The 18,287-nt window shown below is 41.8% G+C and overlaps 2 protein-coding genes across 3 annotated transcripts in view; one reads left to right on the plus strand and one right to left on the minus strand.

Moving 5' to 3' along the window:
• The window catches only part of ACRALDRAFT_209014 (uncharacterized protein), a gene marked incomplete at both ends in the record, with an annotated part of 2,747 nt that extends 1,641 nt beyond the window's left edge, over window positions 1–1,106 (plus strand). The window contains 7 exons of one of the 2 annotated variants that reach the window (XM_071022564.1): window positions 32–86; window positions 122–288; window positions 345–481; window positions 525–673; window positions 721–859; window positions 914–1,017; window positions 1,070–1,106. In XM_071022564.1, coding sequence (XP_070876155.1) covers window positions 32–86; window positions 122–288; window positions 345–481; window positions 525–673; window positions 721–859; window positions 914–1,017; window positions 1,070–1,106 — 788 coding nt within the window. Of the gene's footprint in view, window positions 1–31; window positions 289–344; window positions 482–524; window positions 674–720; window positions 860–913; window positions 1,018–1,069 lie in introns of those variants that run through there. The other variant, XM_071022565.1, reaches the window with a different exon arrangement.
• Window positions 1,107–1,151: 45 nt separating this feature from the next.
• Window positions 1,152–1,905, minus strand: ACRALDRAFT_209015 (uncharacterized protein; the record flags this gene model as incomplete). The annotated part of the gene is made up of 4 exons (XM_071022566.1): window positions 1,152–1,295; window positions 1,340–1,422; window positions 1,491–1,794; window positions 1,867–1,905. 4 exons carry the CDS (start codon window positions 1,903–1,905, stop codon window positions 1,152–1,154), a joined length of 570 nt encoding a protein of 189 aa, XP_070876157.1.
• Window positions 1,906–18,287: the final 16,382 nt, after the last annotated feature.

Consider the following 18,287-nt stretch of genomic DNA (forward strand, 5'->3'; position numbering starts at 1 on the left):
GGGGGGGGGGGGGAAACCCAGTGCTTGTGAGCGGCCAGGCATGTCCGTGATGGTCGGACCCTTGCAGACGTCCACGGCTGTAGCACGTGGTGCAGCGAACGGCGAGGAGACGTCGATGCAGGGCCCACTTCGCCCCTATCGGCCGCGCCCCGCCGTCCGTACGGTCCACTTCTTCCGATCTACTGCATTACGTTGTACCTACATGCATATTTGTACATCTCTCGACCAATTTTTACCCGCATTATATCGAAACAATATGTGTTATCGTCTCATGTATGGAGCACTTCTGTTCACCTCGATATCGGCAGGGCTCTCGGGTTAGGGTTTGTCGCTCTGTCAATGAGTAATCATGTCCAAGGTCACGAGAGCCACATGTGCCTCAAACCCAGCCTTGGGCAGCAGAGTTACCCTATACGTCATGTACGCCGTGGACTCATCGCCAAATGGAACCAGCGCTCCTTGGCCTAGGAGTGGTTACAATGTGCCATCTCTTTATCTCCCCGTTCTTTTTGCCTTAAATCGAGATTGATCTCGCGGCACCCGCCCATAGTGGTTACCCGTTGCCTCATCACTACGGGGCGACAAGGAGTCAGGGCCTACCCTACTTGGAAACAAAATGGGCCAAGTGCCGCCGTGACGGGGTCGCCGATGCCGCTCTGATGAGAGGAAAGAAGTTTGAGCCTAAGGGTAGTTACAATGCGACTGACGCGGAACGCCAAGGCTGGCCCCTTTTCTTGGGCACCTATGCAAGGCTCAGTTCATTCCTATGAGGTTGAAAACCCCCCCCAGCCTCATTAATGACCCTCATCTGTTAGCAGCCCGTCCAGTAGCCTTCAGATCGAACCCGATTGTATCCAAAGTTCCAAATTCACCTGGATAAGAATTCAACCCCCTGATCAGCGTTGGAGGCTAGCCGCGGCCAAGACAGGTGGCCATACAGCACTGGAACCACAAACTTAATCTCCTGCAGGCGGCCTTGCTCGAACGGCAGCTTCTCGGTTTCCCCGACCTCGAAGAGTAAGGCGCCTTCCTATTCCGCTCGATTTTGCCCCTTGTGAATACGCGCAAGCTCCGAGGAGGAAGGGACTGGAGGGTGGAGCCATTAAGGGTTCCGAGGATCAGATATTGTCCAAAGTAGATCCTCGGAGATCTCAACGATTGACATTTCCTCGCTTGTACTCCTTATTGGAAGAACTGTTGGGCAAGAAACGGGAAACAAAGACCACGCCATAGTTGCGTATCAACAAAGACTGCTGGTCGACGGTCGTATTATCACAGGCATTGAGGGACAGCCACTCAAAATGTGATTATCGAGAGGGAGGGGATGGAGAAAACTGACGTTTAGGTACTTCAGCTCCTCCCCTGAACCTGTTCGATGCTTGTCGTACGCATGTTGATATGCAATACACCTTGGCCACCCTCCTAATTGAGTGAGTCGTTCCAGGGGGTTACCGGGACCAAGAATTTCTAGAAGCTGCGGCGAAGGACACGGGTGGTAGCCGACAGGCTTTGACACGGGATGCCCTTGGCCGATGTGACATGATGTGCAGCTCGAGTTGTCAGCCTGCCGTCGTCGTGGAGAATTCGATCCTCTGCCCCAATGTTTTCTTCTGGGGCCCGGCCTCGACAGACGCACTCCATGGAGCTAGAAGGGTTTGGAATGGGCGCAGAAGGGGAACCCCAGCCGCTCCCTCCAATAATCACAAGAGGGGTGAGACTGGTGATTTCAGTGTTGATCCAGATTGATTGACCAAGGTCCAGGTCCGCACTAATGGTAGTGAACAACCAACCACCCTACGGTGGCCATGATGATCGCGAGGCGCTCCCATGATACTGCATCTGACTCTAGGCTAACGGATCGACGACGCAAGTATGTACAACGTATTGCGGCAGTGGAGGGGACATTTTTCCGCGCCGCGTGGGGGCATACGGAGTAGATATCATGAGGCGGGCATACAACGTACCATATAACCCCTGTTTTATTGTGTTTAAGGTACTGTCGCGGTTTACCCTTTTAGGAAATTCAAAAAGGTTCATCGAACGTACCTTCACTAACAGCACCTATAAAAGTATATATAACGTATAACGTATTCGTATATCAATATCCTGGATCCGATTCTAATCGCCAGTCAATACCAGGTTCGAACAGCAAAAATACTAGCCAAATAACTATCCGACCCCCGAGCTGTCTTGAAAAGAGAACAAGGACGCGGGCAAACGAGGGTAAGGACGATATTATGTCATGTTGTTAAGGAGCTACAAAGTGGACTAACAGGGTACTTAGTCCCCCTGGTTTGGTACATCTAAAACACTGCTTTTACATAGAAAACACCTTGCCTTTAATGTATCTACTTGTACTCTATCCGCTCATTGCCGTGATGCTATTGGTTTACTTGGATCCGCAAGTACACCACACACAATTAAACAGGGGTTAGGGTGTACGAAGTAAGGCCCCGTTCGACAATTTCATCTAGCTAGCAAAATCCCGCCACGTTAGTAGAAAAATGCATAACGATGACCCACCGATGCATAAGGACCCTTAATTATATGATATTTTCACTGTAATTGCATTTTTTATGTATACCTCTGCTATACCCCTGCCATACCCCTGTCTTAGAAGTACCACGCTAGATAGGGGGCTAACTTAGTAGGAATTCTACTAAGTTAGTAGCTTTTATATAGGAAATCTTAGTAGCTTAAAAAATAGCTTCTAATATAGTAGAATTCCTACTAAGATAGGATCCATAATTAGCCGCGCCGTCGCGAATAAGGCTAACGGCGATACTATCACTACCTACGATAATAATACCACCTCTAAACTCGACACTATAGTCCTATTACTATTCCTATATTAACCGGAAGCCCCTATAGTGCACTAGTAGTGCCCTGGTATATAACCACGAGGCGGTTAGGTCGGTTCGAATCCGGCTAGGGGCGCGCGCAAAAAGTTTTTCTTTTTGCGTTACTCGGCCCTATTCTTGGGTGGCCCTTATCTGCCTTGGCAAGCACGATAAGGGTTAAATAGGGGGGGCCCGATAGCCCCACTCCACCTAGCTCGTAGCTAGTCGATAATAGGCGCCGGCAGCTCTGCCGCTAAGGCCGACACGCCCTATATCGCTAAACTAAGGCAGGTAAGCCCTACCGTTAATAGGGCCGTAATAGATTAGTCGCCTGTTACGTACACAGAGACGATACCGCGCTCCGGAGCGCGTAAAAATATCCCGGCGGGACCTACACGAAATATAAGAGCTACTATTAGGGATATTCCGTTTAAAGGAATCGGATAGGACTTAGAGGCGTGGAGGAATATATTAAGAACCCGGAACCGGCCCTAAGGTTAACCCTAGGGATATTTAGGACCGAGTTATATTTTAGGATTATTAAGCTAGCCTAAGACCTATAGTCTTAGAGCCTTAGGTTATTATATACCAATCCTAGGGAGGATAGTTACTAGTCCTTAAGTAGGGTGTTTCCCGTTAAGTCCTAAGTAAAAAGGGCTTAACGAATAATCTTATAATTATTCCCCCCCTAAGGTTAGCTTCGTAACTTATTCTTATTATAGTCTTAACGACTCTCTTTACTCCTTATATAAAACCTATAATATTTTATTCGTTCTAATTATTTACGGGTATAACGACTATTAAGAGTTCGAAAGACTAAGTTATTTTTTAAATCCTATTATTACCCCTAACTAGTACCTAAGATACCCCCTAAGTATACCACTACTATTCGTACCTAGGATACTTCCCCTATTACTAAAAGAGCCGAAGCCGGGCTATTAGGCGCTAATCGCGAGTAATCCCTTATACCCGAGTTAGAGGATAAAAATAGTAACCCTAACCTCGAGATTCGCGGATAAGCTAACCCGGATACTTATAATCCTATAATAGGACCACTACTCGACTAAGGGACCCCCTAAGTTATCCGTGTAAGACCCTAATTCGATATTAAAGACCTAAAGGGCCGCCCCCCGGCACTTTATTATCGGCGGAACTTAATTTCCTAATTAAGCACTACGAGGACCGCTAAGCCCGCGAAAAAAAGGAGAAGCGCCTCCTTGCCCTTTAATAAGGGAAGGACCCCGATACCTCTAAGCGTATCCTTAGAGGCGACTCCTATAAAAGCTAGTATAAGGTCCCGTAGAAGCTCCCCGAATAGGATAGGCAGTCCTATAACTAGTTCTAAACGTTTATTAAAGAAATTAAGGAGCGTTTTATACTCGATAAGGTTAAGCTATCCGAAGTAAAGAAGATCTATCTTACCTTTACCCTGCTACTAAAGATTATAAAATCCTGGTAGCGTGCCTATTATAGGCGCGTCTATAGGAAGACTAAAGGTGCTACCTAGGAGGACCTTAAGACCTTCCTAACCGAGTAGTTAGTTAATAATAAAACCTATAAAATATTTATAACTAAGAAGCTATTCTTAGACTAAACTATATAGAAACCTAATTAGACCTATACTAAGTTTATTAATAGGCTAGACTTATTATTTAATAAGGTATCCCTACCCTTCCCCGATAAATAGCGTATATAGTTAATCTTAATAAACCTTAATAAGCCGCTATATAACTAGATTATAGCCGCCGGTATCCTTACCGATAATAAGGCGTTAGGTATCGTAGCCTAATAGGCAGAGATTACTCTTTTATATAAGAATAAAAAAAAGGCGCCCCGGAATAATCGCCTAAGACAGCCCCGCGGTAAGAAGCGTGGGCGTAATAGGGCCCCTAATAGGGCCCGTACTATAACTATTCGGCCCTTTATACCTCCCTAAGGTTTTATAGAATTAATTAAAGTAAACGATACAGAAGCCCCCGGGCCCCCTAAGAGGCGTAATAATAGCAGTATTATATGCTTTAGCTATAACGAAAAGGGTTATTACCGGAATAAATACCCGAAGGAACCCTCTAAGTTAGGTTAGTTATTAAGATACTCTAATAGTTAAAACCCGAATAACCTACCGGTTAATATAAGGTATCCTATTATTAGATAGGCTTAGGCCTAGGAAGGGCCGCCGTCTTAGCCGTTCTTTACTAGTAAGGGCGCGATTAAGGCGAAGTTAGAGTTATAGTTAAGTAGCGGATAGGGCCGCTAAAGCGCTAAGCTTAATAAAGGCGCCGAGATTAACCTAATCGATTAAAAAGCCCTATCCCCCGGCTATAGTCTACTAGGACTACTAAAACGACTTAGATAGGTTATCCCTAGGGTTAACGTATAGTCTATCGGGTCCTTTAAGACGTATATTAAGGTTATAGATAGTTAGGACCGGACCCGGATATACCCGATTAAGTTCGAGGTGTTAGATATAGACCCCGATAGGTCCTAAGTTATCCTTAGTATACCCTGGTTAATAGAATATAACCCCGTTACCTCTTTCCTGTCCGGTAAATAGATATATCGACTCTAGTAAAAGGACCTTCGAGGCGTCCCGGGTTAAAGAGAGTTAAAGAAGGCGAAGGAGTATATATAGCTTATTATCCGCCTTATAAAGTCCGGTGCCCCCCGTATCGGCTAAGTTATCGGTATAAAGTAGAACGCTATTAAGGAAGAAGAGGATATATTACCTAATAGTCCTTTAATCCCTATTATCTAATTAGACCCGTTATAACCTATACCCCCCATGCCCCCTAACCCGACCTAACTAAATAAAGGGATCCTAGAATATCTTAATCCCGGGCCGTATTAAGAGTCGCTGGATAAGGATAAGTTAGGGAACGTTATCCCCGAGCACTATTAAGAGTTTTCGGACGTTTTCGATATCGTAGAGGCCGGCTATCTACCCGCCTACTAGCGTTAGGATCACGTAATTAAGATAAAGGAAGGTAAGTTACCCTTATTCGGCCCTATCTACCCCCTAGCCGAGTAAGAACTAGCCGTCCTATAAGAATATATTAAGGAGGCTATAGCTAAAGGGTGGATTCGACTATTAATAAGCTTTACGGGCGCCCCGATCCTATTTATACTAAAGAAGGGTGGATAGCTGCGTTTATATATAGACTATTAAGGTCTTAATAAGGTTACCCGTAAGGACCGTACCCCGCTCCCCCTAATATATAAGATCCTTAACCGCCTCGTATCCTCTACGGTTTATACTAAGTTAGATCTTAAGAATACCTATTATCGCTTAAGAATTTAAGAAGGGGATAAGTAGAAGACGGCTTTTAGAACTAAGTACGGATACTTTAAGTACTTAGTAATACCCTTTAGTCTATATAATACCCCCGCTAGCTTTTAACGTTATATTAATAAAGCCTTAAAAGGTCTTATCGATACTATCTGCGTTATATACCTAGACGATATCCTAATTTATAGTAAGAACCTTAGTACCTATCGTATATACGTTAAGGAGATCCTTACGCGCCTAAGGGAATAGTCCTTATTTATAAATCCTTAAAAGTGCGTGTTCGAGATATAGGAAGTTAAGTTCTTAGGCTTTATATATAGCCCTAATAGTGTCTTTATAGACCCTAAGAGGGTTAAGGCTATTAAGGATTAGGAGGAACCTACTTCCGTTAAGAAGATTTAGGTCTTCCTGGGTTTTAATAGTTTTTACCGATATTTTATTAAAGGCTACTCTAAGGTCGCTGCCCCTTTTATAGACCTATTAAGGTTAGGGGGTAGACTAGGTATATTCTAGTTAGGAGATATAGAGAGGGCCGTATTTAAGAAGTTACGATTATTATTCTAGTCGGTACCCGTGCTACGGTATTTTAACCTAGCCCTGCCTATTCGTATAGAACCCGACGCGTCTAACTTCGTACTAGGCGCTATAATTAGCTAATATAAGGACCGAACCTAGTAACCAGTAGCGTTCCTATCTAGGAAGCTAAGGGGACCCGAACTAAACTATCCGACGCTAAATACTAAGTTAATAGCGATCGTTAAAGCGTTCCGGTAATAACGCTATTATTTAGCGTATAGTTAGACCCTAGTAAAGGTACTAACTAACCACTTAAACCACCGGTACCTACTAAATAAGCCTTAAATTAAACCTTAATACGCCCGTTAACTAAAGAAGCTATTAAGCTTTGATTTTAAGATTCGTTACTATCTAGGCGTTTAGAACCCCGTAGATAGGCTTTTACGGAAGCCGTAGCTCGCTATAGATTAGGCGGATCTCGAAGCGGAGTAGTAGAAACCCGTTAAGGGATTTACTAAGAAGTTTATTATTAGCCTTATAAAGGCCCGAGGTATACCTAAGCCCTTAGGTCTATTTAGCTTAAAGGATAAGATTATCTTTACCTAGAGGGATAATCCCTTTTATATCTCCTTAGTATCCAAAAATAACTTAATAGACCACTAGTCCTATAACGGTTAGGGTACGGTTTACTTTAAGGACCGTCTCTTTATACCGAACCAGTTAGGTTTCCGCGATAAGGTCCTCTAGGTATTTTATAACGCGCTTATTACGGGCCACTATAGGTTAGGTTAGATAATTAAGAGGATTTCCGAGTCCTACTACTAGGAATACCTCTCGCGAGACGTTAAGAAGTTCGTGCCTACGTATAGTATCTATTAAAGGACTAAGCCGCGTTAGTATAAGCCCTTTAGGTACCTAGCACCTCTGCCCATACCCGAACAGCTATTCTAAGAGATCTTAATAGACTTCGTGATAGGCCTCCCCCCTATAACCTTATAAGGAAAGAAAAGGGATTCTATCCTGGTTATAGTGTGTCGATATACTAAGTACGCGATCTATATCCCCTATAGCAGCTCTTTAATAGCTAAGGGTCTTACTAGTATCCTATAGGCGTACGTTTTTAGTATCTACGGCCTACCTAATAGTATCGTTTTAGACCGAGGGTCCCTATTTACTAGTAAGTTCTAGACCACCCTATATAGCCTCCTAAGCGTTAAGCGGCGGTTATTAACCGCGTTCCACCCCTAAACGGATAGCTAGACGGAATAATAAAACCAGAACTTAGAGCACTTCCTACGGGTATTCGGTGCCCTATAATAGGACGACTAAGTTAACTAGCTACCCCTAGCCTAGTTTACTTATAACACCGTATAGTATTTAGCTATCCGGTAAACCCCTTCTATTACGCTAATAGGTTTTAACCTATATAGACTATATAATATATAGATACGTAAGTTAGGCGACGTTTATACCGCTATAGCTAAGTAAAGGGTAAAGCACCTTATATAGAATCGCAGGGCTATAAAGGTCCTTATTAGGAAAGCCTAAACCACCTATAAACGATACTATAATACCGGCCAGGCGGCCTAACGCTTTAAGATCAGCGACTATATACTATTATCCTTAAAGAATATTAAGTAACGTCGCCCTAATAAGAAACTATTAGATAAGTTCCTCGGCCCCTATAAGATCACCTCCGTAATAGGCCAGTATAGGCTTACCTATAAGCTATAGCTTCTAGAGTTAATAAAGATTTATAACGTTTTCCCGATCTCGCTCCTCGAACCTTAGAAGTCTCGGGACGGCAGGTCGCCTATACCCGCGGACGTTAAAGTCGAACCATAAGAGTCGGATAAATACGAGGTAGAAGAAGTCCTGGCTTATCGCTATAACGGAAATAGACGCGAATACCTTATTAAGTAGGCCGGGTATAAATATAAATATAATATATAGGAACCACGAAGATATCTCCCCGATACGCTTATTAAGGAGTATTATAATCGAAAGAGTAGGACTAGTTAATAGTATCGTCGACGCCCCGTAGGGACTTTTCTTATTTAGGTCTAGGAAAGGAAAATAAAAAAAAAAAGAAAAAAAAAACAATTAAAAAAAAAACAAAACGCTAACGCTACCCCCCCCCCCCGAACACCCCCTAGCCCGAGCCTAACAACCACTATAAAGAGTCCTTATTTAGTTCTAGCCGGTTTTTTTACGAAAACCGGCTAACTTCGAATTTTATTTAACTAACTAGCCTAGATAGCGGGCGATAATAATAAGGTAGCGCTCTATACGAGCAGGAGCATCGCGCCTCTTACGCTTAGCCTCCTCCTCCTCTTCCTAGTAACGACGCGCCACGGGGTCGAACCCCTTATTATCCCGGGCGTATTTTTTTATAGCCTTAAGGGCCCGACGTAACTTAGTTTAGACCCGGTAGGCCCGGCGCTAGTATATATTAGTAGTGCTTATTATAAAGATATTAGGCCGACTTATAGACGTCTAGTCGTCTAGACTATTACCGCCCTATATAGCCGCTACTAATATCTTCTATAGCTCCTTAGCTGCCCGCTCCGCCTATAACGAAAGCTATATATTTAGTTAGTAACCTCGGGAGCGGTTAAAATAAAGGGGACTATAGCTATATAAACGTACTAACTCGTAGTCGCGGTTATTACTATTATAGTAGTAATAGCACTTATTAGATACCTTACTACCGCGGTAGGGCCGTATAAAGAGGGGACTAGTAGCGTTATCGCTATATAGCGCTAAGGAACCTAGTATACGGGCATACCGCCTATAAGGAGTATAAAGCTTTAGGCCCGACCTAACTAAGATAACGGGACGTATCGGTATCTTAACGCTATCGCCGTCGCTAAAGTCCGAGGGTCTATTACTAGACCCGTTTATAGATAGAGCGAACTCCGATAACGATAACCTATCAGAGTTAGCTTCCTTATCGTTAAAGAGGGTGGCTCTATCGGCACCACCGCTTATAATAATATCCTAACTAGTATAGTTAAGGACGCCCTTTAGGTCGCCGAGGGGCTTAAGAGCACCCTATAGCGAGTTATTACGCCCTAAAGGGAGAGGGTCGGTCGACTTAGTAACCGGAGTAGCTATAGTAGCCGGCTTCTTAACGGTCCTAACCGATATAGCTTATTTAGCTAGAGTAGCCGCCGCGCCCGGCTACTCGATAGCTTTATCCTCCGAGGAGGAAGAAGACGATAAATCCGAGGATAAATCCGATAACGAGTCTAATAAAGAGTTAGACTACTATTACTGCTATTACTACTACTACTACTTAAGAGTAGCCGCTATAGCCGCGGCCTTAGCCTTAGCCTAAGCCCTCTTAGCGGCCCGCTATGCCTTTTTCCTAGTAGTCTTAGTTATCCCCTTATCGATAACCTTAGGTGCTACCTTAGTAGACTTTATACCGGCCTTACCGGACTTCTTAAAGGACTTACTGGCCGCGCTAGACTTTTTATACTTATTAGCTAAAGTAGGGGGCGCTATTATATAATAGTAATCTGCTTTAATACTATAAGTTAGCCTAAGGTCTATACGAAGGGGATATAATACTTATATAGTAGTGATAGTAACGGTGGTGGTAATAATAATAATAATAATCTATCACGATATTAGCCGAATCCTAAGCCGCCCGCGATCCTATACGCGATACACGGAACCACGCAAAGATAATATATACCCCGATAAGGAGTTAATAGGATAAGTTAATGCCCTTAATATAGATAGGGATAGATAACTTACTAATAATAGCAATACTATTATTATTATTATAGATAGGTAAATAAAGAAAGGTAAGGGAGAAGAAAATAATAAGATAAGTTAAGTAGATAAAGAAGTCCTATATTAGAATAGTCGTATAACCTAATATAGGCCCTACTTATATTATTCCTTCCCCTTTTACCTAGATACGACTACCTATTACGGATTTCTACGATACGGTTATTTAGTTAATAAATGGCGCGTCTAGGGCGCTATTATAGTGCACGCGTCTACAGATAGGCTTTATTATTATTAATGCTTACGATAAATATCACGACTTATTATCGCCCGGCCTTAAGCTCGATAAGCCGCGAGAGGGTAATAAAGGAAATAAAGCAAGTTCTTTTATTATTCGGGACTATAGCGTGGCGGGCCTTATTCTAATAGTATTCTTTATATGGGCTTTTTAGGTCGCCTTAATAATAGTGGCAGTATAAGGGGATTACGAAAGCAATAAGGGTTACGATTTACTACTAACCTAATATTTATTTTAGAGTTATAGTTTATTCTAACTAGAGCCCTTTATTAGATAAGGCCCTAGCCAGAGTGCTTAGAGCTTTATTATAGTATAGTTATAGTAAGGGAGATAAATAAAGGAGACCCAGGAGAGTTATGCTTTATCTAAAGATAACTAGGCCTCTCGGTTTATAAAGACTACGGTTATACTACGCGAGGTGGACGGAATTAATTAGAGTATTAGGTCAGGTTAAGGGGGACGACTAGTTCGGCTTCGGGAGGATAAGGAGGGAGTTAGTGACCCTGATAGGTGGAGTTTAGGCCGGCCTATCCGTCCCTAGGTCGGGGTGGATTAACGAATAGGCCGGACTAGTAACGGTTACCGGCTCCTATGGACAGGAGCCTTAGAAGGAGGGGCGTGATATTAGGGATATTCCGTTTAAAGGAATCGGATAGGACTTAGAGGCGTGGAGGAATATATTAAGAACCCGGAACCGGCCCTAAGGTTAACCCTAGGGATATTTAGGACCGAGTTATGTTTTAGGATTATTAAGCTAGCCTAAGACCTATGGTCTTAGAGCCTTAGGTTATTATATACCGATCCTAGGGAGGATAGTTACTAGTCCTTAAGTAGGGTGTTTCCCGTTAAGTCCTAAGTAAAAAGGGCTTAACGAATAATCTTATAATCATTCCCCCCCTAAGGTTAGCTTCGTGACCTATTCTTATTATAGTCTTAACGACTCTCTTCACTCCTCACACAAGACCTATGACAGCTACGAACCGTATATTATACTACGTATAAGGCCGTCTATAGATAACGTAAAAAGCTTAAACGTGGATCCAGGATACGTTAAATCCTAAAGATAGGGTTACTGGCTTAGGATAGAATTAATTACTAAGGGTCTGTCTTAGTAATTAATGAATAAGAGGATAACAGGGACTAGGACGAAGGAAGTGTGGAGCTTATATCAGTAGCTTCGTAATATAAACAGTGTTAATACAGCGGCCGCATAGTGTCTTCGCGGCGGCCACGCACGTGGAACAAATTTTATTACTATAAGGGGGAAGAGGTTTTTATCCGAAGAGGTTTTCCCCCCTTCTAAAATCTAAGAGGGACTGTTGCCTAGAAGGCTAGCCTAGCATTAGCTAAGCGATAACAGAGTAAGAATAAATAAATAAATAAATATTAACTAGAAGTATATTTATGCCTTCGGAGGCGTGAATATACCTCTTAGCGATATTATAGGAATAATTCTATTATCGCGTTACGTATTATAGGCGGGTTATTAGTCGGTTCCGATATAGCGTTCCGGGATTTATTCAGGATTAATTAGTACGAATTCCGCCGCCTAATAGAGTAGGTTATATTAAAGGATATCGTTAAGGAGACCTCTTACTATATAATAACGCAGAAGGTTATAATCTTCCTCTATATTATCGGCTATAGCGTTTCCCTGCGTAATATATATTAATATTATACTTATAATAAGTAATAATTATAATAATTATAAGTATAATATCTAAGTCAAAATAAACAGTATATGGTTATAGCTATATAACTAGACGCCTACTTTATAACCAGCTTAACCTATACTACAATACTATACGTATTATACGTGTATATATACTTGGCTTATAATATATATTATATATATATACACTAGGTATCGTAAATACGATATCTCGGTTATTACTTAAGCTAATAACGTGGCGTGATAACCGTCGCGTAGGCTGTTGACGTAACAGTCGCCACCCAATCTTTCAGGGTCTTTTGCCAGCCCCGGATCCAGGAAGAAATCCCAGAAGTCAGTTCTATACACACACATAACTAAGCGTTTGCGTAACAAGCAGTAATCCTACGGATCTACGAATTCAATAGCTTTTGCTTGATATTTCTCTCTTCCGCGCATACAGCCTACTACTCGTAGCCCAATTTATCAAAAATATATACCACCGCTTTAAGATATCGTTAAATACAGGATCGCGTATCTTTAATAAGGTCCTAGGTGCTATACGTTAGCTTTATCTCGAATTCGTTAAGAGCCCACTAATAGGATACGTATCACGATATATCGAGCTATCACGCCGTAATAGTTAGTTTAACGGTTATATCGGCGTAACCGATAGGACGTATATCGTAGCGTTTATACCGCCCGAGGTATAGCGGCGATAGTATAATCGGAAGGGTTAGCTTATATAAAATATACTCGCTATTATCGATTTTAACCTATTATTCACGTATATCCTAGTAGGCGCCGAGGGTAATATAAACGACTCCTCTTTACTTCGAGAGGCTTTAGTAAGAGGGTCTTTTTAAGTACCTAATGGGCGATTCTACCTCGCGGATAATAGGTTTAGTAACGATATTCGAGGTATTATTACCCTATTTAACGGTAAGAGATACCACCTCTAAGACTTTTCTAAAATCGAGTAAAGGAGGCTATCGTTAAAGAAGCGGTTTAACCGCCTCTATGCCGGCTATCGTAGTATTATTAAGCGTGCTTTTAGAATACTAAAGAGGTCCTTCTAAATACTAGGCGGCCGGGCGCCCGATTATAGCATCGATAAGCAGGTTAAGATTATATACGCGGTAACTGGTATCTAGAACTTCGTTAGAGCTATACGTAATAGCACGTTAGTAACCGTTCTAGCGATCAGGGGAATTAGTAAGGAAAAGGAAGACCTGCTCCTATAGCTAGTCGCCGAATAAGCAGATCGCTATATTGGCGATAAGGGCGGATTAGAGATACGATACCAGATATCGAAGATAATATAGTAGTAGTAGTAGGAGTAAAAAGAGTAGGAAAAGACGTTATTATAGAGAAGAGATTTTTAATATATTAATATATATCGTTAGCTATATAACAGCATTATAAGACAAAGCTTAACCCCGCACTAATACTCTTTTAGTAGGCGGTAAGCACTTTCGGCTAATTAACTAATAAAAAAACAAGGCTTAATCAGAATCGAACCCATAGTATCGCGCCTGCCTTAACCACTATGGCCACTATCACTAATATTACTAATATCACTATCACCACCTCGTTACTCCGCCTATTATTCTACCTTTTCCTTTATAAATCTGTGATTCTTTAAGAACTCCTTTTTGCTATCTATTAGTAACGAATTAAATATCGCCGCCTTATCAGGATACCTAGTAAGGAATCGCGACGCCGTAAGGATTCCTATAGCGCCACCTAATTTAACACGAAAATACTATGTATAAATAGTGATGGCCTAATCGATAATAGGCGTGTTTTAGCGTGTAGCTAATATAACTAAGCCGGTTATTAAGGGGTCTACAGGCACGTTACGGGTAGTAGTTACTTCCTTTTTACGGTTACGCCTTAGAACGCTATCTAATATATCGTTACGAGGTATAGGCGATCGCGAGTCTATGTTATTATCCGGATCCTATTATTAACTAGGTCGAAGGCGTTTTATGGGCGGCGTTAATACCGATTACTAACGCTTACGCCGATCTAGCTTATATACGTCCTCAATATTCTGCCCCGTCGCGATAGTATTAGGCGAGATCTTCTTTAACAGACTATTAACACATCGAATGCCTCCGCGCTTCCGAATACGCCGGCTAAGATTACTATACTTCTATATAAAAACGTCCTACTGCTTATTGCTCATATCGATATTACCGGACTTATCGTCGTAGTTATTAACACCGGACTTATTAATAAGCGTTAGCGCCGCGCGTAGCTCCTTTTCTATACGATTAAGCTTTATTATTATCGCCTTAATAGTTAGATTAGCCAGGGGATATACCTCCCATAACTCTGGTAAGATCGTGACTAGGGCCCGCTACTTAGCTAACCTCTTATTGCTGGTAGTAAATAGGGCGTTATCGCGATATATAGTAACTATAAGCTTAAAGAATCGACGTTTAATATAATCCTTCTAAATCACTTAAGAGGACTGCTTACCGGATAAACGGGCACTGGCCTAAGACTTAGATTAGCCTTATAAGGCGGTATTTTAGGTATTTATATCGTCTTCGGATATATCGTTATCGGCAGAGTCGTCTAATTCGGTGGTCTCTTTTCCTGGTAAGGCCTCCTGCGTAGGCTCCTAGTTAATATCGTGGTTATTAGACCGGGACTTGTTATCGAGAGGGGCCGGGATAGGTACGTCACTAAGTGACCCTTCTATAACCTTTTCCACGCTAATAGAACCTAAGCTAGCTATATTAATATAGTTAGAAGTCACTATAATACTCTATTATAGCAAAAAACGATAGTTTCTATATTAGAAATACAAGACTCTGTATTATACGGATCGGCTTGATAATTAGCCGATAATACCCTCGTATTCCTGCATAAATAGGTATATCGTGGAAAAGGACCGGCGCCGTTTTAGCGTCTTGGCTACGAAGTCACTTATATAAAAAGCTAGATAAAAAGCTGCCACGTAGATGAAATTATCGAACGGGGCCTAAGCCACTATGCAAGACTATATACGTATATACCGAGTAGGTAGGTAGGCAAAAGGGCTCGTCGGACGAGAACTTTATGGGTTCAGGCAAACCGAGGTACGCTGTATATACGGTACAACGCATATACGGTAATATCCATGTTCACCTTAAAATGTTCTGATATTATTTAATGCTATCGACGCTGGCTATACTCGAGGGGAACGAACGGATTTATAAGGCCTATTTTCGTATATTGTTTACCTATGGTCTATGGAGGATGATGGTAGACTACTACGAAGTACAGACTGACTACTAAGTACGCCCCCTGCTCGGTATTTACTATCCACTTAACCCTAAATAAGAAGGTAACGCGAGCGCGTGTATAAGTAAGATCTTGGCTGTAAATGTTACGTACCTGTATACGTTAGGTAGGTAATCAGGAATACGTGATATATAATAAGGTTATATGACTAGGGTATTAGAACTATATGGTATATAATAAGGTTATATAATTATAGTATTAGAATTATATAATATATAATATAGATATTATTATAATAAGGTACCTAGTATAAGGATATTATATATTCTTAATACCTTAGGGTTAATAAATATAGAGGCAGAAATAATAGTGATTTAGTGGCTTAAGATATCTGGTTTTAGTTATAGAGATTAAGGCTTATCGTGAGGTACAGGTACGCAGCATATACGGCTAAGATCTTGCTTATAACGGTTATAGGCCTAAGTTTCGGATACCTAAGAAGTATAGACCCACGCGACAGGGTATTATAGGATTTAAGTAAGGAGTAAAGGAAGCTATTATAAGACGAACAAGGAGGCCTACTAGTAGACTAAGGGAGGGGGTATTATATTAAGATTATTCGTTAAGTTCCTTTAAGAAGATATAGGCATAGAGGTCTCTACTTATAGACCTCTGGGTGCTACTATAACGAGATAATCGCAGACCCATCGGCATATAGTTGGACCGCTAGCCGCGCACAGACCACCGATCCGAACCTATCTCTATGCGTACGTTAAGGGATCAGTTTAATCCCTAAAGTAAAAGTCTTAGTTTAAAGTCAGCGCTTAGTTAACGAATATACTACGACCACTCTACGATACTAAGCTATTAAGCCTTTTCTATGATATCTTTTCCTTAACTAAAGTCTACGGACTTTCCTTTTATTATAATTCTTTAACTTCTATACCTTTAAGGTAGTTAGGCCGAAGATACCACTAAGAAGGACTCGAGGAATAAGCGTCCCCCCGGGGGGAGCTAGTAAAGCGGACGCTAGGCAGGAGGCGCCTATTATACCGAAGTTAATAATAACGGTGTCTAAGCAGGGACCGGATAAAGATAAGGGGTTAACGGATACGCTAATTACGCTTAGTCCTAAGGATAGTGGTTTATAGGCTAATCGGCGATCTATCGCCGGCCCCTTAACGTTAACGTAAAAGGCGTTAATTACGATATTTTCGTAATATCTTTAATAATAAAGCGAGATTAATCGAGTAGTCATAAAGAAGCTTACTAAATAACCGGCGCCCCGGTATAATTATAAAAAACCGCCGGTATATAATTATAAGCTAATTAAAGAGTTATTTATAGTTACGGAAATCAATAACTAGCTAGTAGCGATTAAGGCTAGGAACCAGTTTAGGCCTAATGCCCTAGTGCTATAGCAGATTAAATAGGCTTTAACGAAGCTCGAATATACCTTCTAGACGTCCTAAAGGCATTATACTAGGAAGATCGCTAACCCGAATTAGGATAACTTTACGGCGTTTATTCGGTAAGAGTATTTATCCCGTGATATATAACGGTACTATTACCGTAAAGAACTTCGTAAGCTACGAATAACCGGCGATATAACGCTAATAAAGCTATTCGAATAATAGGATAACCTATATAGGCTATTAGGCTAGGAGATAAGCGGAAATAAGGAGCGTGCCTACGACTATTTTAGCCGGCTACCCCTATATATTAAGGATAAGATATAAAAGCGGAGAACTAAACTAGATAAAGCCATAACGCTAGCTTAAGAGGCGTAGCTGTTTTAGGATATAAGCCTTATCGAGAAGGCGAGCAGTAAGCGATCGGATACCAGTTATAAAAGGACCTTATCGAACTTCTAGCGTTTAGACGGTCGCTCGAGTTAGGTAAGCACCCCGGCGACTAATCGGCGTATACCCGCTAAGCCAGGTAAAACGGACTTAAAGGGGGCGCCCCTAACAGGTCAAAAGGCATCGGGCTCGGGCCTAGAGCCTTTATAGACGCAGCCTAGTACGCGTGCCTTTATAGGCGAGTGCTATAACTATAGCAAAAAGGGTTACCGTTCTAAGGACTATTATAGTAATAAGGAATAACGAATAACTAATAACAGGGCGGTAAAGGCTTACGCCTGTATTAGTAATATACACGCTATATATAATAACCTTAATAACGATTTTCGGGTTAGGGAACTCTATTTATTAAGAAATAAGTCGGCGTAAATAAGGAGGCCGAACCTACGCCTAATAACTAGCCGGCGATTATAGTTAATAAGGTAATAAGATCTATAGCGATAGTAATCCGTTATAGGAAGGAGATTAAGTTTAGCGTAGACTTAGATACATATACGTAGGTAGATATTATTAGCCCGGTGTTAGTAGAACGCCTAGGGTTAGAACCGCTTCTAGAGGTCGAGACTCTAGAAATTAAAGGCTTCGATGGTAGCCCGGCGAGGGTCCGCGGAGCGTACGGCTTAGCCTTTTATATACTAGACGCAGAAGGGCGGCCACGCCTATTAAAAAGGGTCTTCCTATATACGGATCGACCTAAGGGTACCGGATAATTACTGCTCTTAAATAATAGTATAGGTTAGGAGGGTATTATAATTAACACGGCTCGCCGAATATTCGTTTACGGGCCGATCTTAATTATAGACCCCGAGATATAGGCTCGCGAGCTTATTAAAAAGCGAGCGAAGGCGTATATTAT

The sequence above is a fragment of the Sodiomyces alcalophilus genome (genome assembly GCF_042370955.1).
Source record: "Sodiomyces alcalophilus JCM 7366 unplaced genomic scaffold ACRALscaffold_3, whole genome shotgun sequence".
In the NCBI taxonomy this organism is placed as follows: domain Eukaryota; kingdom Fungi; phylum Ascomycota; class Sordariomycetes; order Glomerellales; family Plectosphaerellaceae; genus Sodiomyces; species Sodiomyces alcalophilus.